Here is a 21,916-nt window from a genome sequence, read left to right as displayed (position 1 = left end):
TTCCTACGCAGCGATGGACTCTGCTCGCGTCTACCTAGGCGGTTGAGCTGATTTTTTTCCGTACTCTCTCGGGTCGATTTCTCATCTGTGTGCGCATATGCAGGGGTACCCGACAGCCTGAGCGGCGAAGAGATATACAAGGTGCTCCCTTACGCTTTTTCGCTCCTCCTCGACTGAGACTCACACGGCACGGCAGCACCTTTCGGTCTATGGGCGGATTACGGAGATCAAGCTGCGCCCAGGTATGTCTCTGTGTCTATGTGCACTTTGTCGCTGAGGAGACGGCGGCATCACCCGTGCTGCAGGGTTCGGCTTTGTGCAGTTCGAACACCGGCGGGTGAGTGGTCGAAAAGGTATCGCTACCGCTATGATCACGTCCCGACTTTTCGTGGGGCGGCCGTCAGGATGCACTGGTGAGTGAGGAAGGAAGCGTCGCTCGTGTTATGGCGTGCAATGGGTGGCTCATTTGCCTCTGTCTATTCTGCAGGAGGTCGTCCGCGCATTTTCTAACCAACCATTCTTGGGCTTTGGTGAGTCGGACCCAGCCCGCCCTCCGGCCCGCATAACACGGCTGACGTCCAGGCATTACAGCCATCAACGTGCAGCTGGCGCGCCCCGAGCGGTATGCTCGCTCTCCAGAGTTGGAGTACGAGTACGTGCCGCAAGCTCTTCTCCACCTCGCTGGCGTTGGCATCGCCATTGAACCCTCTCAGACCACCTAGCGCCCCGCCTGCGTACCACCAGCAAGACAGACCAAAGAAGATGAGGTACGCCGTCGTAGTCAACGGCCTGGATCCGCGCACGTGTTGGCAGGTACGTGCTGATCCCATCCACGAGCGGGGACAGTCCCGAACAAGGCACCGATATCGTCCTAGGAACTCAAGGACTTCGGTCGATCCGTCGGCGGGGAGGTCGCGTTCTGCGATGTCGACAAGGATCATCGCACACGAGGGTGTGTGCTCTGTCGTCGGCGGCCCGTCCGCGTCTGACGGCAGCTTGCACCACAGATGGCTCAACTACACCCAGGAGGAGGACGCCAACCGTGCGGTGAGGGAGCTGGACGGCACGCGGCTCCTCGGCAACGTAGTGCGGCTCCAGCGGCAGGCGAGTCGTCCTTATGCGTTATGCCCTCGAGAGGCTGCCGTCTGCGGTCGCGCTGATACGCATTCGACGGTCGCAGTATCACAAAGACGGCGAGTACAGCCCACGCACGCCGAGGGCGGAGCCGTCCGCGTCCGCGTCCCATCCCCGACATGAGCATGGTCAAGGTCAAGGGGGATACAGACACAGTGAAGGCAGCCGTCCGTCGCATCGGGCGCAGTCTGAATACCATGCCCGAGAGCTCGATAGAGATACTGGGGGGAGGGACCGCGCGTTCTCTGGGTCCGCTGCTGTGCGACCGTATCCGCATAATACAGGAGGATACCCGGCCTTGTTCCCAGACAGGACCCTGCCGCACGAGTACGCCATGGGGTCTCATGGTCATCAGCCAGGACAGGGAAACCCCACCGGTTGGCAATTCAGATGATCAATGCCACGGAGGTCCCAGTGGTCCCCTCCCACAGAGTGGACCAGCTCTGCAGGCCTGAAGCCACTGGACATGGACCTAGAACAGGAAGAAAACGCTGAAATCTATTGTGTAGTCCATGACGTCATAACGGATCATTTGCTCTAGATGGAACCCGAGTATATGCTGTTGTATCCTAGTCTAACGTTTGCCCTTGTACATGTTAAGGAACGCCGCCTTGTCTTCCCACCCCAGCCCCACACGCTTGAAACGCCCGATTTGCGACATCAAAGCAGCACAGCATTCTGCCAGTTCGTCAGAATACGTGCCCCCGGTGAGGAACTCGCTCAACAAGAAAGACCCCGAGCTGGGAGACTCGGACGGTGAGAGGAGGCGTATCGAGAGCGTCAGTGGGGCGAGAGAGCTTGCGAGTTTGAAAACGTGCGGTATCGGGTTGGCGAATTTTGAGGGAATGGAATGTGAGAGCGTCGGTGCAAATGCCGTAGGGGGGTCGTAGCTACCCAGGAGGCCCGTCAGCACGAACGAGCCGGACAGCCGGGCACGAAGACTCACCGAACACACATGACGAATACCTTGTATTTCATGACAGGTAGCTTGACGTTCCCGAACACGTCCGCGAACCTCAGCAACGCACGGCCATTGCTCGTTGTGCCCTCTGGGAACACCACGACGGGCCTGTCAGATTGGCTCCGGATCTCCTCGAGACTCTCGGGCTTCGCGGACGTCGAGCCCGCAACGAGGGGAAGGTGCGCGGTCGACGCGAGCATGCGTAGGAGGCCTACACGGCGGAAGCCCCGGATGGGGATGCGCTGCATCGGGGCGCGTGAGGGGGAAGAGATCGCGGCGGAGCCCGTGCCGGTACGGCGACCTGGGGTGCGCGAGAGCGGGACTGACTTTTCGGTGGGCGAAGGGATGTCGAGGGTGTCGACGACGGGCAGGATGAATGCGGGTTTGAATCTGGGAGAAGGCGGTTGATGCGGGGTCGTGCGTGCAAATATAGGATGATACGTACCGGAATGCGAGCCACAGGATCTCTACCCACGAAGCCCAATTGGAAACGATGAGATCTCCCGCGGCAGGGCTCCAGGACTCGTTTTTTGGCGCGTTGCGGCTGTGATGAATGCGGTCGGTATCGTCCTGCGGCTAGAATGTATTTGAGAAACACACCCACGCTTCCTCGCTACGACATCCACCGGTACCCAATACAGCCCCACGAGAAGTAATGCCATTCGGGACAGAAAGGCCGTAAAGAGATGTGTAATGGCTCTATGTAGCGGCCGTACAGGATACTGATACCTAGTCATTTGAGAGGACAAGAGGCGATGAGAGGATAAGTCTGCTCACGAATACCAAGCATACTCCCTCTACAAGCACAAAGTAGACCAAAGCGAGGCCGAGTAGGAGTACTGTCTTGACAGCTCCAAACGCGTATCCAACAGGAGACAATATGCTCGCGAGTGCTTCGGAGCCAGAAGGTGGAATTGGTCTGAGGAATGGCTGAACGCGGGATGCTCCATATGAGCGTTTTGCTACTGCGTCATCCACGCAGCAGAGACGAACCTGGATACCAGTCCCTGGATCCTGTAAGGCAATTCAGCATACCGTATACTTGGAATAAAACGCGGTTCTCACCCTGAATGCCGAGAATTTCTCCATGGCCGCTGTTAACTGTGCACTCGCCTCAGTGAGTGTTAGCTGGAGGGGGGCAGAAGCGCTCGCGGGGCACGCGAAGAACGCGTCGGGCTCGAGCGCCTCTCTCCGGGCCGATCGCGATCAGCCACCGCAGCTACACAGAGACCGAGTCTCGGAGCGGAACGTCGGGGACATCTTCTATGGCGTCCACCTTCGATGCAGTTACATGCAGTCGGCGGGAACCCTCGTGCAGTAATCATAGCGATGGCCTTGAGAAAATGGTACCTCCGAAGGGATGTACTGCCTTCGACACTACATATACATGTCCTATCCGCAATTGCGCAGTAAGTTCCGTGCGGGCGTCTTGGCCATACGTCAGTCTCACCACCACCGTCGCTCGCTATCCCCTTGGGTATCTTCTCAACACGAGGCCATACCTCGTCACACGTTCTCTACCCCATCAGCACCGCCCGGCATGGCCAGCGAAGGTAGACCGAGCTTGCCGCGACTGGTCTTCTCGAAGACGAAGGAGTATGGCGCAGCTGCTCTACAGCGGTACAGGAATCTCAACACATACCAGAAGGTACGCTCCCTCGCACAACTCGGGTGGGATAACGGCCAATGCTAAGGCTTCCGAAGCTGTTTGTATGGGGTACCATCTGCTTGTATCTCTCCCTGGCGACGTTCTTCATAGTCATCGGCCCTGACCGGATCGGACAAGCCCTCTACAATTTCGCGCAGAGGATCAGCCACTTCCGCTTCGGCTGGCTCATCCTAACAGCCATCTTCTGTGAGTACCGATTGCTGTGCACGGTATGCTGGCATTGACGCAGATGCTCCGTGCTGCCAGTCGTCATCTCCTTCCCCCCTGCTGTCGGGCACACGACGTTGATTACCCTCTGTGGATACGCGTATGGCATGAAAGGCTTTCCAATCGCAGCGGGCGGGTCACTGCTTGGCTCTGCCTTCACATTCGTCGTCCTACGCCTCCTGTTCAGGAGGAGATTGCGCAAGTGGTCCGAGTCTCACGAAACCTGGAAGGCGCTTGAGACCGTCATCGTATGTCGTGCCTCTTGCTGGGGGTGCATGGGGGGTTTGACGAATCGTTATGGTGCCTTCAGGCTGCGAAGGGTCTCCCTCTGATCATGCTCATCCGAGCCTCCCCTTTCCCCCCGTGGGTGTACTCAAACGCCCTCTTTGCCGTAAGTTCTCTGTCGTAGAGTCTTTGCGCAGCTGACCCGGCTGCTGCCGTCCAGTCCATCCGGCCTGTTGCATTGTGGCAGTTCTTCCTGGCGACATTCGTCGTCTTTCCCAAGATAGCTATCTTCGTGTTCGTGGGCTCCCGGCTTGCAGACCTCTCAGACGGCGAAACGAGGTCACACATGGACACGAGTAGGTCCTTCAGTGTCCACTATGTCAATCTAGACTCATCCTAGACCGCCTTCCCAGCAACCAAGATCCTCAACGTGTCAATATCCGTTGGCGGCGTCGTTATCGCAGCCCTTGCAAGTTGGTAAGTTTGAACTTCCACCCGAGACGTTGACTATGTGTGATGCGACGCTGTACGTACAGGATTATCTACCGTCTCATGAAGAGGGAGATTCTTCATTTGAAGGGCGTTCCGCCAGAGGTCGACGAACTCGCCGCCGAAGCCATTGAAGAGGCCGAAGAGGGTGCACCACTTCTCGGGCCTCATAGTGAATCCAGGGCAAGGTACGACGATTCTTCTGCTTGAGAGGACCATGTGCGATTATTATAATACACGACGTCTTGTCTGGCGCCTGGGGGTATGGTATATACAGTCTGGTAGAGATGGTGTAACAATCCTTGGTGCCATGTGCTTCTAGATAACCTTAGAACCTGAGCCTAGTAATTTTATCCGGATACATACGAGCATAGAACGCGAACGGACGGCGAAGGAAGAATGGAAGAGCAATACAGTAGGAAGAAGGATGGAAGCTCAGTAATAGTGCAAGAACAGTAACGACAGACTAGCTCCGATGAGGAAGAGCAGGATCCACTTCCGCCCGTCCCGTGCCCTCCGTCGTGCTTCCTTGAGCTGCTCGTTGCCCTTCTCGACTGTCGCGGCAGTGGCAATCGCGTCTTCATACAGCTGCTCCGTCTGCTCCGTCTGCTTCGTGAGGTGTGCGACGAGCTCCATTTGAAGCGCGCTGATCTCCATGAGCCGCGCCTCGGCCTGCTGTACCGACTGGAGGGTATCCTGCACCGACTGCAGGATGTTCGCGTTCTCCTCCTCGAACTGCTGGATCTGCGATGCGCTCAGCTCCAACTCCTCCTCGTCTGTCTCTGACATCCAGTCGCTACCCGCTGCGGCACCCGTTCCGGGTTTGATCGTTGAAGCTGAATGCGACGGCTCGAATGGCGAAGCCGACGACCCGATGCTTGCTGCGAAACTCGACGCCAGATTTGACGCATTGCCCAGCCAGCTCCCGCTCGCAGATGACTCGGCAGGAGACGGCGGCGTGAGGTTTGACTGGTTCGCCCCGAGGAAGACTGCCTCCCGTGTCGCCCCCGACCCGAGGGTGCGTGTGCGCTCCATTTGCCGCTTCATACGCTCCTCTTGCATATCGCGCAGGTGCTGGCCGGTCTCGGCGAGTCGGCGCGAGAGGAACCATGTAATGGAGGAATGGTGGGCGGCGACGAAGTCGGACGTTGCCGTCGCGTCGTCTTGGCGGAGGCGGGCGGGGAGGAAGCGGACGAGGGGATTTTGTCGACTCGCGGCGAGCTCCACTCGGCCTAGCACCGGCAGCAGTCGTCAGCTATCCTGCAAGCTCGTATTGCTCGTGTACCTGAAGCAGGACTGGAAAAACTCACGCTTCTCCACTTCCTCGAGCTGTGCGACACGGTCCTTACACCGAGAGAGGATGACCCGAGCCTGCAGATCAATCTGGTCCCGCTCCTCGTTCGTCAGACTGCGGACGTCGCTCCATGACTGGTCTCCTCCTGTGATGTCGATGGTCCGGGTTGCCTGTCGTAGTAGCGGCGGATTCCGGGTATCGACGTTCAAGTACGCTTTACGTACGGAGGTGAGCATGCGAGTGAGGGTGCTTATGTGATTTAGCTACGATGGTCATAGCGGGCTTGAACGCGTGTACCCAAATGTATCACCAGTGGTATTGCGGGCCACTCACGATGTTGTATGCCTCCTTAACATATTCCTTGTTCAACAACTCCTGCTTCTCGCTTTCTGGGGTCGAGCGCTTCTCCGACCGAGAGAGCCTACGACGCTTGGGGTCCGGTGCATCTCCCGCTCTCTGGCGCACCATTTGGCGAAATTCTGATGTTCTTGAGCTGAAGGCCATATCTTCTGTACGCTACTGAGACCGGAAGAGACGAGGCGGTGAGCAGGAAGCGTGTTATACGCACAGAACAAGCGAGACCGTGACGCAGGACGGGGCGCCAGAGCACGTCGCGCGTCCACGACTGCAGATCTCGATCGCTTCGCCACGTGTAGCCGAGAAATATGAACCAGGCTCGCACCGTGTGGGAGGCTTTCTTTCAGTAAGACCACAAGGACATGCCCTACGCCTCTTCGAGAAGTCCTCCGGGGCACATCTCGAATGGGGTCTATCTGCTGTGGAAGATCGCTTCGTCCTTGTTTGAGGCGGATGGCGAGCTTTGATACCGCTGTTTGCCATAGTTTGTGACATACATTCGTTCCTCCTTCCTCTACCATTGTAGCGTCTTCTTCGACACCTACAGCTCGATGACCAGCTCAAGTATCCTCCGTCGAGATCTACGTACAGGACGTCAGTTATGTAGTTTGTTTGCGGCCGGATACACCGCCACAGCTTCTCATGGCTTCGTTCACGCACTATCACAAGTGAATATTCACTTCCAACATCCCGCCCTTTCGCAACCGCCGTAACCACCACACTGCTTGCTGCAGGTCGCTTCAGCATCGCACCCCAGTTTTTGTCGTCGATCTTGCATCACAATGGCTATACTAGTAGCTACTGAGGAGAATGCGATGATCGATCCCCGATGTCAGCAGCGTTCCGCGCATTGGACTCGTGCTAGACAAATTGATCCTTGGTCGACGTCCTGATGACCATCTAGACATCTCCATGGCTTCACCTTGTATATCTCCTCTGTCGAGACCACTACTGATTACTAGGGCGATGTGGCGGCAGTCCTCGGCGTAATGGTGTGGCGACTAGTCGGTCAATAGCGTCGTCCGTTCGCCCATTCAAGTAAGTGAGACGTCATCTCGCCGACTAATCTTCGCCCATGATGTCGATGAAGGGCGCAGATGAGCCGGCCGGTGGTACTACACATGTCAACCAGGGGATTTTTGCGTTATTCCCGGCGTTCAATCGTCTCCTACTATTGCACGATTGCTTTGGGCCCCTAGGATACATGCGGTGCAGGCTTGTATTGCTTGTTCAGGTCGGACTGCCAGTCACTGCCAGACAGGGCAACTGTCAGCTCATCATGCCCATGGTTTAAAGGTATAAGACATCGCATTCGACTCCCGGTACGCAAGGATTCCATTTAGTGACCCGAGTTCGAGCCTACTATCCTTAGAGCATACCCTCATGTCTCAAGCTCACCTCTACGAAACTACGTAGGTGTCCTTGTCATGGGCATACAGTCAGTCATCTAACTTATGACTTCGCCGCATTCTCTCCAGCTTTGTCGAGACATGCTGTGATATGGCAGCATTTGGTAAGCAGCCATATCTATCCCTAGGAAGAGAACCACTGAACTATTCAAACAGCTCTGGTTTACTATGAATGTATCGTCACCCTGGATCGTGAGGTATCCCTGGTGTGGGGAAAGAGGTTTACGGGAGCTACCGCCCTCTTCCTCTTGAACCGTTACACGGCTATGCTGAAGTACCCCATATACGTCGTCGGACTGACTCAACTCTCGGATGAGGTGAGTGTTTGTTTCGTGGAAGCTATCTTCTACTCCATGCTCACGATACATAGAGGTTCGTGGATGTAATCCTCCTAATTGTATCATCGATCTCATAGCCTGTAGTTGCACAGTAGTCAATCTGCTCTCCCGGGTACTGGAGATCATCCCTTACTTTGTCTGGTTCGGTGAGTTGTTGTTGTTCCTTGCTTCTGTGATCGTCAGCCCATGACATACTTTCCACAGCGTTTTTGACCCTACGTGTCTACGCTATTTGCGGACACGACTGGCGATCAGCTTTCCCGGTAGCTGTGGCAGCGTTCATGCCTGTGGCCTCCAACATTGTAAGGCCCTAGAATGCCTTATGTACTGAGCTCACTAATCCGCCGTGTAGTACCTCTACTCGACTACATACACCGTGAATTACCCTCTGCCCATCGGGTGCGTTTGGGCCAGTGACATGCCCATGAATGTCTATAACAGGTTTGTGCTGATAGTCTTCCGTGAATTTGTTGCTCATATGACTCGTTCTATAGCTGTAAGCACACACCATTCTTCCGCAGCACTGCCTACGCTGACATGTCCCAGTACTAATCTCAACTCGCACAAGTGCGATCCTAAGTGATGTCCTCGTTCTGGCCATCACATGGTGGAAGACCCACGGCATTAGCAAGGTGGTCAAAGAGGCCAATCTCCCCGTATCTTTATCGTCGCTCTTACTACGAGATGGTGCGTAGTGGTCAATGAACCAGAACGAGAAGACTTATTCGCGAATAGGCACAATATACTTCCTGTAAGCGTGTATTTCCTTTTGCAGGCTTGGTGGGCTCACGAAGCATTCAAGTATACTTTTGACGTTGAACACATTGCACATCGCGTTCACTTTGACTGGAGTAAGTGGCACATATGCCAATGGAATGCGCTGCTAACTCGTTTGTCGTAGAAATTCACTTACACATTGGCATTGGAGGAACCGTCAGTCTGCATCTACTATCCGTGGCGATGCGTTCTAACCCGGTGTTGTAGGATCATTACGGTTCTTACCTCCCGCTTCATTCTAAACTTGCGCGAGGTCGATGTTCGTAGCAGACATCAACCAAGTTTTGACCTCAGCCGGCCCTCCTTCGTCCGACGTCCATGGGACGCTCCCAGCAGTCTAGTCTGTTCTTTCGTCGCACCGCTGGGAGCGCCGCTCGTTCAAGGGGACGCTTCTGCATCTGCAGAATCTGCACGGGATATTGCTATGTCCTGGGATGCCGACGAGCCATCGACGAGGAAGAGCCAGTCCGACGTGGAATTTCCTGGCTTACGCTGGGATGATGTTCCAAGTTCCTGTTCTAACGTGCGCCTTGCATCTGAGCAGCCTTGATACCAACTGCAACCCTCCTGCTCGCTGTCCAAGTGCCTATATCGCAGTATAGTTTGTTCTCTGCCCGACGCTTGGTGACGTTTATATCCATGTAGCGCTACGTCACATTCCCACTCATATAGATTATGGGCTTCTCACGGCAATAGTTCGTCTTCGTACGATAGAGGGTCTATATCCGTGCTGCATCAATGCAACGAAGGTTCAAGCCAGCCTCCAGTAAGTAAGTATCAACAGATGCTACGTAACGACGTTGCCGATGAGGGTGCAAAGAGAGACAAACACAGCAATGGTCCGTGCGCGTTGTGCGAGGAATAAATATCGTCGTTGGACACTCCAACAACTCATACTTACCTTGATGGCACGAGCCCCTTCACGTACTGGGTTCGTGGGCCGTGGGAGCCTCCCATAGCACGGCGACCTTGTCCTCAGGGGGATCTTGCGGTTTGTATGGGCTTCGGCTCATGCACCGTCTAAATATTTCCCTGTCCTGCTTCGGCCCTCGGGCTGGGCAGGCCATTACTTTTTGTTCTTGCGTTGCTCTAACCCTAACCCTGGGGCGAGATACGCCTTGTGATAGATAGTATATAGCATAATTAAGAGCATATTTGCCATCAAACTAATTAATGTTCGGACCGCATCGCCCTTTGCCACCAGCCCTAAGCTGGTACTTACTATCCCTCAAGGGGTTCTGCAACGCCAGGAATGATGGCACCTGCCTCTTCAGCAACAGTGATCTATGTATTCCACAAACTTCAGGCATTGCTGAGACTGATATCTATCATATGACCTCCAATTTTTGTAAGATTCTGTGGGGATGCCATGTTCCGAGCACCTACGTGAAAGGGGTTTTGCAAAACCCATAAGCGCCTGCAAGAAACGGCTTCCCATCCTCGGAGCTATCGGGGATGATTTCTGTATTAAAAATGCACCCAGACATTCATCCAGAAAGATATTTGAGCTTTCACAGTGAGAACCAAAGAGAGATCTGTATATCAAGTTCGGCGTCAACTCGCTTAGAGGTGTAACTAAATGTCTCCTGCTCGCAAAGGCGTCCTGCAGCTCATTTGGCTCCGAAAAGTTGCCAGATGATATCGAAAAGGGTGTAGTAATATGTGTTTGGGATATCAGAGCGATGCATGAGGAGGGGAGGGAGAGCTTGGGGTTTTGCAAAACTCGCAGATTTTGCAAAACCCCTTGAGGGATAGTATATCTCAATCTGGTCTTGCATTCGAGGCAGCGTGGATCCTGAAGTGCACGCAGATAGACAACACGTTCCCCTTGCGTATTTTGTCGCACTCCTCTTGAGTAACGCACCAAGACTTGGATAGATAGCATCCCACATGAACGCGACGGTTGGTATTCCATGGATGAATGGGCACAAGGAGGAGAGGGTAGCAATACAGATATGATACAAAACATGTCCGAGGCCCTACATACCGAGGGTCGGGTCACCGGATTGCTTCCAGAGTCTCCATGGAAGTCACGCTGTTGCCGCGAATGACCTGTCGGGAAGAGGCATGAGAACAAGGATCACCGCTACACCGGTTGATGCAAGTAGACGTACAACGGTACCAATTGGGTGCTTTTGTGCGGGGTTGGTCTCCTCCAGCGCATCATCGATAACGAGGTTCAAGAACAAGTCGTATCCGCGCAGCGTCCCGCTGACTTTACGACCACCTTGGAGATGAACAAAGAGCTTCTTGTCCATGAACTGTGCAACGCGTCGAGGAATTAGCGGCTGCACACATGCATACAAGCGACTACTGCGGAAACACCTTTTTGAGCTCGGGTTGAGAGGCTTTGGACATGGCGGCGGACGGTCTGGAGGACGGGCGAGGACGAGGAGAGGACGAGGAGATCGCAAATCGCACCCAAACACGGGCCACGTGGGAACAATCGCATGCGGTACGCGAGCTGTCGCCGGAACCAGCTTCCTCGCCAGGTCTTCCAGGTCAACACGACCCTCCTCTCCCCATTACGCCCCTCACGCCTCCTGTATATCTTCTCATATCTTGGCACGATATTTCACGATTTCCTCCAGCACATCTACTCTCCAAGACCTTGTATCACCAGCTAACCATAACATCCGTGCGTCAATTTCCTTCAGTCGCGAACAGACGTCGTTAAAAGGAGTGGATCGACATTTCTGCATGTCGTAAATTGTATTACAGACTAGGCCTGTATCCTCATGGCTTCTGCTGCGTCCCCATCTACGCCGTCCGGGGGGGTAAACTCGTCGATGTGGGCCAACCAGCCTCCTAGCAGGCAGGGATGGGGTCGGAACGGCGAATCAGGCCCCGCCTTCCGCGGCGCGAGCCGAGGTAGGCCGGCTAGGGGTGGAGGGCGTGGCGGGCGCGGAGGAGGGCGCGGAGGAAGCAGAGCGGCAGGTCCGACTCCTCGTTTGGATGGCAGAGGTCCGAAATCCAACGGCGTTCCAGCCAAAGATACATCCCAGAATGCCCCTCCCCTTGCACCGGCTGCGTCCAGCACTCCTGCTCCCCCAAGTGGAACCCCCTCTCCTGCACTGTCGAAAGCATCAAGCCAGTCGAAGGACACTCACCCTCGCCCGCGAAAGACCTCTGAAGCAAAGCCTCCGCGCAAAGTAGTACCTCCAATCGTGGTCGAGCCTCCACCGATCGCAGCATCTAATTCACCTATATCTGCAACGACTCCGATTCGCTCTCGCCGAAAACGCTCGCAGAACCGCAGCATGTCTAACTCCTCGTCAAAGAAGTCACTCTCTACGGAGTCTAGCACGAGCCATTTGCGTGCCGAGAAATCGCCCACAATCACCAAGGACCTCCCCCCGCATCTTGCACCTGTCCCTCCCGAAACGCCATCGTTCGATATCAAGCACGACATCAACGCTCTTGTCGAGCGTGTGCGGGCCGTGGCAATGGAAAGGCCAAACACGCCAGGTAGCCACATCGACTGGGCCGGAGAGGACGATGACAGCCTGCCTGACTTGGACGATTGGGGTGTCAAGAGCGTAACGGACAAGAGCACGAGCAGTTCTATACCAGAGCAGCCCGAGAAGCCTGACTTACTCTCTCCCATGCTAGCCGACGCGTTGAGACCTCTGCCTAGCGTCGAAGTGGGGACCCCTCTCGCCGTGTCAGCTGCCCCCACCGCCGAGAAGGCGCCTGCACCTGCCCAGCCTTTAACCAGTGGCGAAGTTGGAAATAACACGCCTCGTGGCCCAACCAGTTTGAAGGCTCACTCGGACAAGTTTGTGGTGGACAGGGCTCCTCTAGCCGGCCTAAAGAAACAAACGGAAAGGAAAAAGGCAGACGCTCATGCGAAGTCCCCTGAACAATCCGCTTCGGTCCCCAAACCCGCTGCGGAACAAGCAACAGCACCCAAACAGCCTTCACCAAAGCAAGCAAACCACCCTCTTCATCCTTCCCTCCCCCCAAAGCCGATTGAAGCGATCGATGCGCTCACGAAGCGTGTCCCTCGGAAGCCCGCCCCCGTACAGACCCCAGACCCCGCCGCCGACTATGATGTGCCGCTCAAGAGCGGATTATCAGAATCTATGCATGCTCCTAAACCTAACAGCTCAATCTCGCCCGAGAGTTCTGGCGACTCCCCTTCGCCCGAGCCTCAAGGTGTCCCCGCATCGAAGCCTGCTCCCGTACACTCCGCTCCTAGTTATATCACCACCCACTCTACGCCATCCTTCCAGCCTGGTCATGGTCGTGCGCATACCATCGGCCGTCCACGGGACCTTCGGATGCCGCACGGCGCCTCACCCGCCGCTTTCGATGGACACCCGGACGAACGTGCGTCCCGAAGGGACCGGGTGAACCATGCACGGACACACTCATCGCCACCAACAGGCCCTGGTACGTCAACGGCGCATTCGCGGACTGTGCATGCATCGCGCCCCGTTATCACCGTCGCTGCGCTTTCTGGTCTTGCTCGGGCCTTGGGAGGAACGCCTCCGAAGCGCGAGGCCGCAAGTGTCGCTGCAGCGTTGAAGGACTGAGTGATCGTTGACCATGCCTGATCCGCCCTGCCCTAACGGCGATGCTTGAATGTCCTCGTTCGTGTATATCTACTTTGCTTGCACCACTGTCTGCTTTGATCCATGCTTCATCTTTCATCTGGTTTATACCCTCCCAGCTCTGCGCTCAGCGTGAAAGCAGGTTCACTTTCCATACAACCCAACTCCAATCTATCTCTCCAATGTGTTTCCCTGTGACTCGCTCTGCATTCCGCCGCCTCTGTGACCGAGACTGATTTTGTTTATGATACTGCTTTGCTTGTCGGACTAATCTCTCCACGGTGAATCTTTCAGGAGGTGATAGTGTGCTTGTACTATGACGTCTGGATGCATCTCGCGAATGGGATCAATATAATGGTTATGAATGGGCTATGCGGCCTAGTATGGGTCCAATACCATCAAGTCTTTTTATCGTCGTCACCCGCTATCCGGAGCTGAAGTATGATAGCTCGAGACCTATTGACTTGATAGGTTTGGATCGGCTGGAGAGGTTAGAGACCACACCGAGGCTGACGAGTACGTTTCGTAGGCGTCCTTCCCACAGTAATGACACATCCTGATAGTCATTATCGGTCGTGTCAGAACGAGCATGATGCATGAAATGGTAAACCTAGATAGTGACGTACAGTCGTTGTGGAGACCTTTGCCTTAACCACGCCCTGCACCTCGTCGGCCCAGTCCGGAAGTAAGGGTGGATGTGCCTCGTCCGAAACCGACGGCGGATGCCTCGCTTTGCTTTGACGCTGCCACCATTCCGCGCCTAGTGACCACTCGCTCTCGTAGCTGTAGACATTGAACTCGAAGCGCGAGGCCAAGGAAAGGTCACGCGACACGCGCGCTGCGTATGCACCGGAGATGTGACCAAGCATAGGGTTAAACAGGGCGGTTATTGTGGTTGGCGGCTGCGATGGTGGCCACCGTGCGGCCGAGGACCCTGCGGATGATGTTGTGGGAACCTGGAAGGAGGGAGGAGTTGCGTCGGGAAGAGTAGTGAAGCGGATGCCGGTGGACACTTTACGGAGGCGTTAGAGGGTTTTCGGTGGGGTGTCGAAGGATGGTTGAGCTCACCTCCCGCGCTCTTCTCCTTCGCGCTGAAGTAGAATTCCCCGCCCACAGATACGCGCCCCTTCAGACCGCCCTCCATCGCATCCTCTTCATCTACCCGCTTTACTTTGACACCATTCTGGCGAGCAGGAGAGGCGTTACCTGCCTTCTCGCCCTCCTCGGGAGAGGCCTCGGCCGGCGTGCCCACCCTACCAAAGTTGTACAAGGATCGTATGCCCCACATGCCATCTTCCGCGCTCCAAGTATACTCGGTACACACCTTGCCTGTATCATGCTGTAGGCTAAACATGATATTGCTGGCAGGTGCATGGGATCTGGACATCTCGGAATAGAGGGGTGTACGAGGATCGGATATGGCGGCCACCATTCCTTGCAGAGTGGGAGCAAGTCGAGTAGAATAGAGAGCATCCAGCCGTCCAGTGGGAATGTAGATGCGACCATATAGTAAGTAGTCTAGAGTCATATATTAGACTGTGTGGCATCTGTAGGCACTGAACCTTGCACGCACCGCGAGTGTCAGCACGTTCACCCGCCAGCCATTCTTCCTCTTTTCCCTCGGGTCTTCTTGGGCGGTCGAATACCTTGAACCTGTCGACCATGTCCTTGAAGCGAACATCACCAGAGCCCTTGACGTTGAGGTTGCAGCTGGTGAAGATGTACCCGACGGATCCATTGAGGGATGGAAGGGCATTCATCGAATATGTCGTCTTAAAGAGAGGATTTGGAGACTTGGATATACCAAAGTGCAACCCACGGGGAACGCTAAAATCGAGAAGAGCTGTTCAGGCGTCCGGACGGTGTCCTCCCCGCGGTTGAGGAGACAGTTACTCACCATTGGAAGACCGCGTGAGGTTGGCATAAAGGTTGTCCTCGTTCCAGCCAGTTTCTTTGTAGTAGCTGCGGAGAACATAGGATGCGAATGGATGCATCGTGGCGACTGCTTGCTGAGACAGCAGTCGGCCAGCGACTCAGAGCTGCGGTTTGGGCGATCGAGACCTATTGAGCGCTCATTCATCGACGGATGAGCAAGAGTATGGGCGCCTAGAAGGCTATGACATATGCGTTGTTCGACGGCCCGGCAATTACCGCAGCACTTATTCGAAAGACTTCCGCAAGCTATCCATGTCTCGGCCCCGGGAACGCAATTTCTTCCTCCAGGCCACGATCAGCGTGAGCCAGACGTGCTGCACCCCCAGCATATAAGCACCGCGATCCCATCGTTGTCATCTCACACGACCATGGATCTCGACGACTTTGATATCGCCATCGTACAATTGCCTCTCGAAGAGGAACCAACCCTCTCTGCACAGAATGCGCAGGATGCGGTGGAATACATCGACTCTCAATGGTACTCTCTAGTCAATCGGCGAGGCCGATGGATGGACCTGATCGGCGACTACGCGGGGAGCGAACCCTTCGTCGTAGATGGTACGTTGGTCGGTAGATCTACTAGGGCCTCGTATGTCTTACTGTGTCGTAGGCGAGGCCTTGATTGCAATGGTGTTGGATGACCCTCTGCTTGCACTAGGTCACAAACATGGTTTGTGTCATGTGTTCTCTTCATGAGGAGTGCTCTGCCTACCCCGTTGACCCTCCAGACATCAGCTTTCAGTGTCTACACGCGGTGTACACTCTTGAACGTATTCTACAAGAGATCTCCAGGCGTTCCGAGTCTTTCGAGATTGTGTTCTGGCACGGTATGTCTACAGTCGGTCCCGTTGGTCCCATATCTGACAAGCATATTATAGAGCGCCGCTTCCTAACGTTACTGTATGGGGAAGATGACTATGTTACTAGCTCTCGCTCGCTCGCCCGCGCTATTCTCTTCAACCATCTCGCCTCTGTGAATGTATCAGTGCATACTTTCGCCGATCTGTCCGACCCCGCTTGGCTAGCATATCAGCGATCAAGGAAGGTGATGACACCCGACCCATTGATCAGTATCAGTCCGATGCTGACAGCTCTTTCAGCCCATGTTTGTTATGACAAGCGATGGTGGTATTGTAGATGATTCCTCTCCTATCGCTGCAGCCGAGCGTATACTCCTTCAACGGGTATTTTTGTACTCGCTCTTGGCCCAGGGCGTGTCAGTTACGACATTGCGCGGTGCAGAGTACCGCGATTCCAAGGTTCGTCTAATATATTTACACGACCCTCATTTGCTGACCCTTCTGTAGATCATGTCGTTTGTTTACGAACAACGACTCGACAGCAACCCGAAGAGTCGTTTCAAAAACGAATTCTGGCTGGCCGTGCAAAACGCCTCCACTTCCCTTGCGGCGCACGAGAAAAGGGCCCGCCCAGAGGTCCCCATTCATTCCCTTGGACGACGCGATATACCAAAAGCTTCGGACAATCCAGCGCTTCTCTTACAGGGCGTATCGCAGTCCCTGGACCTGCGACAGGAACATTTCTCTGCACTCCTCCAGGTCTTCGTTGCACACATGCTCTTCCTTCCTCACCTCGATTTACGAGAGCGAGCAAGGCCTCGCGTCTTCTTGCCAAGCAAACTCGTCGGCCTCCTAACGCGTGATTTCCTTCCTAAAGTCTTCCTTGCTCTCGAGGACATTGCCTCCGTGTCGGACTTGGATGGACGCATCTTCTCTGTTCTTTTGAACTCCATCCTCAGAGACGATACCACTCCGCTTCAGACGCTTATTGGGTCGGATCTGGCGGATGTTCTGGACAAGTTGTGGACGACTCATCAACTCCCTTCTCCCGACTATGGCGCCCTCCGTCGCCAATTTCCTGCCTCGACCGGCGTTCCAGATGCCGGAGAGACAGACTCGCCTCCCCTAAGCCTCTTGCCATTCCATCACCCCCTGTTTGACGAGGAACTGGGCACGATCAAGATCGACGCGGAGGAGTTGTCTAGCGACGACAACGACGATGAGGGATCTGGTGCTCATCTGGAGTTTAATACCGTCTTTAGCGACACGCAGCACTGGCACAACCACAAGCGTGCTATCCTTCCCCCTCACCTCGGTGGCAGTGACAGCACGGCGCCAATGGATGAGAGGCAGAAGAAGCGTCAACTACGTAGCGAGCAGAGGTTCATGTCGAAGTTGCAATGGCAGGCGGAGACACTCACGGGTGCGCTGGGAACCCCCCTTCAGCAGATGGTCATCCCGAGCGCCGCGACGGCGAGGAAGTCTCGGCCCGGTACTTCTCTCAAGGTCGATGTATGTGGTCATGCCTTTCTATCACAGTTCCGCACATTGAGAAGAAAGATTGTATAGGACTCGAGGCCAGCGACGCCTACTCGAGGCGGCGCTGGTAAGAAGGGCAAGAAGGAGACGCTCTCCTCTGCGGACAAGATCCGACTCGCGAACCAGGCCAAGAAGCATGCCAAGGAGGACGATTCCAACGTTGTATGGTGGCAAGAGCAGCTGGCGGCCATCGAGGACAGGCCGACGTCGTCGAAGGTCACTGCCGTCGAGCATCTCATGCGAAACAAGCGCACCAAGGACGGCTGGCTCTCCGTCGAGTCTCGCCTCTATCGCATTCACCTCGAGTTCTGCCGCTGGCTGGAGGATTCCAACCATGAATCTGCTCTCGTGCGGGACCGCTTCACCGTCTCCATAATGTGCATGGTGAAGGATCTCTATGAGTCCAAGGAACTTTTTCCCACAGCTGCCGCGAAACTCGCTACGTGCCTCATTTCCCTCGGCTTCGATGACTACATCGAGTCTTTCGAAAGCATAGCCACGGTATCGGCGGAGGACCATAAGCTGCACTTCGACTTCGTGAAGCTTGTCAAATCGAAAAGTGGCCACCCCGTACACAAGTGGATGCGCATCAAAGAGGACTCCGTTGTATGGCAACTGCGGCTCTTTGGCGAGTTCATGGATCGGAGCATGGACAGTTCGAGCGACCCGCGTGTGTCGTTCAAGCCAGATGCCTGGCAACGGAAGGTTTTGGATTGTCTGGATCGGAACGAATCGGTCCTCGTCGCAGGTGAGACCTCTGTTGTAGTTGGGCAGACCAGGTACTCACTGACAGTCCGATAGCGCCTACCAGTGCGGGTAAAACGTTCATCTCTTACTACGCCATGGAGAAGCTCCTGAGGACCTCGGATGATGACATCCTCGTCTACGTAGCGCCCACCAAGGCACTCGTTAGCCAGATTGCCGCCGAAGTGTATGCTCGGTTCAGAAAGGACCTTGGAAGCAGTGAGTGTTTTGTGACAGAGCTGTATGACCACCAGCTGAAAAGCCACCTCAGAGGCGTGCTGGGCCATCCATACCAGGGACTACCGCGTGCACAACCCGCAAAACTGCCAGATCTTGGTGACTGTTCCCGAGATGCTGGCGACTATGCTTCTCTCGCCTCCTCTGGCGAGATCCTGGACGCCGAGGATCAAGCGGTAAGACAGCACAATGAGCTCTGCCATATTATTAGCGACTGACGGAGTGTTTGGCCTTGTCAGCATCATCCTAGACGAAATCCATACGATTGGTCAACAAGAAGGCGGCGCGGTCTGGGAACAAATCATCCTGCTCGCGCCTTGTCCCCTAATGTAAGGTTGCACGTCGCGTATAACTGAAGTAGTTCTGATGCTTCCACAGCGGTCTTTCTGCTACTATCGGGGAGCCGGAGAAATTCAACGCGTGGCTAGCATCCGTACAAGAGGCTCACGGTTTCAAGCACATGTTCATTCAGCATCCGTATAGGTACTCACACTTACGCAAGTTCACGTACCTCCTCGAGGAAGGGGAGAAGCCCGCCGAGTTCCAAAGTCTGCAAGATCGTCGGAAGAGCTACCGCTTGCGCTTCGTTCACCCCATCTCGATGCTGTCGTTCGGTGCACGTCGTCTTCCCCCCGACTTCTCGCTCGAGGCAGCCGATTGCCTGTCCCTGTATCACGCGCTCGAGTCGGTTCGAGACAGGCTTCACTTCGATGTTGGCTCACTGGACCCGACACTGTTCTTCGCTGATTCGAAAGGCATTCTGCTGAAGCAGAGGGATATCTTGCGCTACGAGGCTGCTCTGACAGGCCATGTGTCGGAATTAATCGATTCGACAGACCCTCAGGATCCTAATTCCGTCCTGAATCAAGTCATTCGTCACGTATCTGACCCCGTCATCGCGAAGGTCGACCAACGTTTCGTCCCGAATGCGGACGCATTTTTCCGAAACCTGATTGGTCTTGTCTCAGACTTGCATGCCAATGGAGATCTGGTTAGTGTTTCTGCATGCTGGCTTACCTCACGAGCCTATTCATTGACGTTGCTGCATAGCCCGCGCTTCTGTTCAACTTCGACCGCAAGGTCTGTGAAAAGATGGCTGAGGCCATTCTCGACGTCCTCGAGGGAGCCGAGGCGAAGTGGCGTGAGACGAGCCCAGAGTGGAAGAGGAAGATCAGGCAATGGGAAGTCTGGGTTTCGAAGGCTAAGGAGCGCGAACGCCAGGCAGAACGGCAGAAGAAGGTGAAGAAAGAGGAGGCGAACGCTACCCCCGAGGCGCAGCAGCCAGATGCCAGCTGGGAAGCGTCCTTCAATCCAGACGATCCCTCGCCACAGTTCTCTTTCGCGGGTATGTCGGCGGCGTTCACGAAGGAGGACCTCGACGATGAGATTCGAAGCCTAGCGAGGTGGAAGTCGGCTCCGGAATGGGCCCTCAAGTGCCTGCAAAGGGGTATAGGCGTACATCATTCCGGAATGAATAAGCATTACCGTACTCTCGTCGAGAGGTGAGCCCAAATCCTTGTAGCCTTTGGGGAGGAGGCCTGAAACTCTGTATCTTCATAGTTTGTATCGCGCAGGATACCTTCGAGTGGTGATCGCGACAGGCACGCTCGCTCTCGGTATCAACGCTCCGACGAAGACTTCCGTGTTCTGCGGCGATTCTCCCTTTCTTACTGCCCTCATGTATCGTCAGTGTGCCGGCCGTGCTGGTCGGAGAGGATTTGATCTTCTCGGCAAGGTCGTCTTCTACGGCCTCCCTATGGACCGATGCCAGCGACTCGTGCTCTCTAAGCTTCCTTCGCTCGGCGGCAACTTCCCGCTCACGTCAACTATGGTCTTACGGCTCTTCAATCTGCTGCAAGGGTCCAACGACGCTCCAGTCGCCCGGAACGCCATCAAGAGTCTTCTTCACCTCCCTCATATCAGCTTCGTCTCTGATGTCGGCCGGGAGCAAATTCTCCATCACATCCGATTCAGCATCGATTATCTCCGTCGCTCTGGCCTTCTGGACGAAGGAGGCAACCCTATCAACCTCTTCGGCGTTGCGGCCCACCTGTACTATACGGAGCCAAGCAACCTCGCGCTCGTGGCTCTCCTGCGGCACGGCGTCGTTCATCGTATTTGCAATCAGGCCAGTCTTATCACGGCGAAGCGCGATCTCATGCTCCTCCTTTCACATCTCTTCGGCCGTCGATACCTCCCTCAGGCATATGCCTCTCCTAAGTTCTTGCAGACGATCGTCAGGAAGTCTCCCTCAATGGTTGTCCTACCTCCGCTGTCTAAGGACGCTCGCAGGGTACTCATCGAGCACGAGAACCACATAAAACGCGTCTTCACTGGATATGCCCTCGCTTACGTCTCTCACCATGCCGAAGAACACGGTCGTGATTTGCGACTACCGTTCAGCGGGCAGACGACTTGTCCTCTATCCTCGACCGCCCCTTCCACGCCATTCACTCGCAAGCTCCGCGACACAGCAGTCGCATCTGTCACTCGCTCGCCCTTCATCTCCGCATCTGGCCACGGAGACAGCTTCCGTACCGTGAAAGAGCTTAGTGACACATCCAGGCAGGGTCTACACCTGAATGAATACGCGATCCCATCTATGCGCCAGTTTACCGCAGTTCCCGGAGAGGACAACGAAGAGTTTGCGCTAAACGCATACCTACTCGATTTCTATACCCATGGGCAGACCGCAGCTCTGAAGGCCGCGAATGGTATTCGCGATGGCGAGATGTGGTATGTCCTGCAGGATTTCTCGCTCACGCTCAAGTCTATCCGCACCGGCTTGGTCCAGTTGCTGCAGAAGGCGTCCGACAGTGCCAGCAGCGAAGGCGACGCTGTCTCGGAGTTGGATAGCGGATTCGCGAGCATGGACCCGGCTGAGGCAGATCCTGACATTGACGGTTTGGAGCACGGTGACTTCAAGCGACCTGCTGGAGTGTCGGACAGGGATTGGAGGGTCTACGAGGTTTTGAGTGCGGTGACGGCGGAGTTCGACGAGAAGTTCCGTAAGACGTGGGCTTGAATGCACCCGTCTCTCCGAGATGCATACATCCGTTTCGTAGAAAAAACTACCAGCTTCTTTTCGATTTGCTCTCCATTGCTTGTCTTCACTTCCATACATGCATACCATGTTGCTCTCCTAGCCAGTTGTTCGTGTTCTCGCATCGCATACCTCTGTCGATATCCCTAAACGAACGAATAGAATTATTCATTCTGACACTTCTAACTGAATTGTGGCTATG

The 21,916-nt window shown here is 55.1% G+C and overlaps 9 protein-coding genes across 9 annotated transcripts; 5 read left to right on the top strand and 4 right to left on the bottom strand.

Moving 5' to 3' along the window:
- Positions 1 to 13: 13 nt before the first annotated feature.
- On the top strand, positions 14 to 1,257 carry DICSQDRAFT_170461 (uncharacterized protein; the record flags this gene model as incomplete). Its single annotated transcript, XM_007366075.1, has 9 exons — positions 14 to 41; positions 104 to 141; positions 197 to 242; positions 306 to 337; positions 488 to 530; positions 592 to 652; positions 714 to 813; positions 876 to 952; positions 1,008 to 1,257. 9 exons carry the CDS (start codon positions 14 to 16, stop codon positions 1,255 to 1,257), a joined length of 675 nt encoding a protein of 224 aa, XP_007366137.1.
- A 451-nt stretch (positions 1,258 to 1,708) lies between these two features.
- DICSQDRAFT_106503 (uncharacterized protein) lies at positions 1,709 to 3,217 on the bottom strand (the record flags this gene model as incomplete). The annotated part of the gene is made up of 7 exons (XM_007366074.1): positions 3,161 to 3,217; positions 3,089 to 3,109; positions 2,873 to 3,025; positions 2,696 to 2,817; positions 2,541 to 2,639; positions 2,081 to 2,485; positions 1,709 to 2,024 (listed from the first exon to the last, which is right to left on the bottom strand). The coding sequence occupies exons 1-7, from the start codon at positions 3,182 to 3,184 to the stop codon at positions 1,709 to 1,711; spliced, it is 1,140 nt and encodes a 379-aa protein (XP_007366136.1). The 5' UTR covers positions 3,185 to 3,217.
- A 418-nt stretch (positions 3,218 to 3,635) lies between these two features.
- On the top strand, positions 3,636 to 4,895 carry DICSQDRAFT_61207 (Golgi apparatus membrane protein TVP38; the record flags this gene model as incomplete). The annotated part of the gene is made up of 7 exons (XM_007366073.1): positions 3,636 to 3,743; positions 3,800 to 3,950; positions 4,011 to 4,219; positions 4,282 to 4,362; positions 4,417 to 4,552; positions 4,610 to 4,673; positions 4,733 to 4,895. 7 exons carry the CDS (start codon positions 3,636 to 3,638, stop codon positions 4,893 to 4,895), a joined length of 912 nt encoding a protein of 303 aa, XP_007366135.1.
- A 225-nt stretch (positions 4,896 to 5,120) lies between these two features.
- DICSQDRAFT_61289 (snare protein syntaxin 18/UFE1) lies at positions 5,121 to 6,483 on the bottom strand (the record flags this gene model as incomplete). Its single annotated transcript, XM_007366072.1, has 3 exons — positions 5,121 to 5,917; positions 5,996 to 6,242; positions 6,313 to 6,483. 3 exons carry the CDS (start codon positions 6,481 to 6,483, stop codon positions 5,121 to 5,123), a joined length of 1,215 nt encoding a protein of 404 aa, XP_007366134.1.
- A 1,236-nt stretch (positions 6,484 to 7,719) lies between these two features.
- Positions 7,720 to 8,838, top strand: DICSQDRAFT_170457 (uncharacterized protein; the record flags this gene model as incomplete). Its single annotated transcript, XM_007366071.1, has 8 exons — positions 7,720 to 7,748; positions 7,815 to 7,849; positions 7,902 to 8,117; positions 8,179 to 8,229; positions 8,288 to 8,385; positions 8,436 to 8,482; positions 8,652 to 8,770; positions 8,819 to 8,838. The coding sequence occupies 8 exons, from the start codon at positions 7,720 to 7,722 to the stop codon at positions 8,836 to 8,838; spliced, it is 615 nt and encodes a 204-aa protein (XP_007366133.1).
- Positions 8,839 to 10,755: 1,917 nt separating this feature from the next.
- Positions 10,756 to 11,218, bottom strand: DICSQDRAFT_106497 (like-Sm ribonucleo protein; the record flags this gene model as incomplete). Its single annotated transcript, XM_007366070.1, has 3 exons — positions 10,756 to 10,912; positions 10,975 to 11,121; positions 11,186 to 11,218. 3 exons carry the CDS (start codon positions 11,216 to 11,218, stop codon positions 10,859 to 10,861), a joined length of 234 nt encoding a protein of 77 aa, XP_007366132.1. The 3' UTR covers positions 10,756 to 10,858.
- Positions 11,219 to 11,598: 380 nt separating this feature from the next.
- On the top strand, positions 11,599 to 13,398 carry DICSQDRAFT_127289 (uncharacterized protein; the record flags this gene model as incomplete). Its single annotated transcript, XM_007366069.1, has 3 exons — positions 11,599 to 11,731; positions 11,849 to 13,192; positions 13,250 to 13,398. The coding sequence occupies 3 exons, from the start codon at positions 11,599 to 11,601 to the stop codon at positions 13,396 to 13,398; spliced, it is 1,626 nt and encodes a 541-aa protein (XP_007366131.1).
- A 442-nt stretch (positions 13,399 to 13,840) lies between these two features.
- On the bottom strand, positions 13,841 to 15,410 carry DICSQDRAFT_60820 (mitochondrial distribution and morphology protein 10; the record flags this gene model as incomplete). Its single annotated transcript, XM_007366068.1, has 5 exons — positions 13,841 to 13,972; positions 14,043 to 14,428; positions 14,485 to 14,934; positions 14,990 to 15,259; positions 15,314 to 15,410. 5 exons carry the CDS (start codon positions 15,408 to 15,410, stop codon positions 13,841 to 13,843), a joined length of 1,335 nt encoding a protein of 444 aa, XP_007366130.1.
- A 292-nt stretch (positions 15,411 to 15,702) lies between these two features.
- Positions 15,703 to 21,890, top strand: DICSQDRAFT_155373 (P-loop containing nucleoside triphosphate hydrolase protein). Its single transcript, XM_007366067.1, has 13 exons — positions 15,703 to 15,909; positions 15,962 to 16,021; positions 16,080 to 16,178; positions 16,230 to 16,396; positions 16,452 to 16,610; positions 16,659 to 17,663; positions 17,721 to 18,438; positions 18,492 to 18,653; positions 18,706 to 18,847; positions 18,911 to 19,000; positions 19,050 to 19,662; positions 19,722 to 20,173; positions 20,232 to 21,890. Exons 1-13 carry the CDS (start codon positions 15,720 to 15,722, stop codon positions 21,694 to 21,696), a joined length of 5,322 nt encoding a protein of 1,773 aa, XP_007366129.1. The 5' UTR covers positions 15,703 to 15,719; the 3' UTR covers positions 21,697 to 21,890.
- The last annotated feature ends 26 nt before the right edge of the window (positions 21,891 to 21,916 follow it).

The sequence above is a fragment of the Dichomitus squalens genome, assembly GCF_000275845.1.
Source record: "Dichomitus squalens LYAD-421 SS1 unplaced genomic scaffold DICSQscaffold_15, whole genome shotgun sequence".
NCBI classification, from domain to species: domain Eukaryota; kingdom Fungi; phylum Basidiomycota; class Agaricomycetes; order Polyporales; family Polyporaceae; genus Dichomitus; species Dichomitus squalens.
The sequence above is the reverse complement of the archived record's forward strand: the minus strand, read 5'-3'. Positions and strand labels throughout refer to the sequence as shown.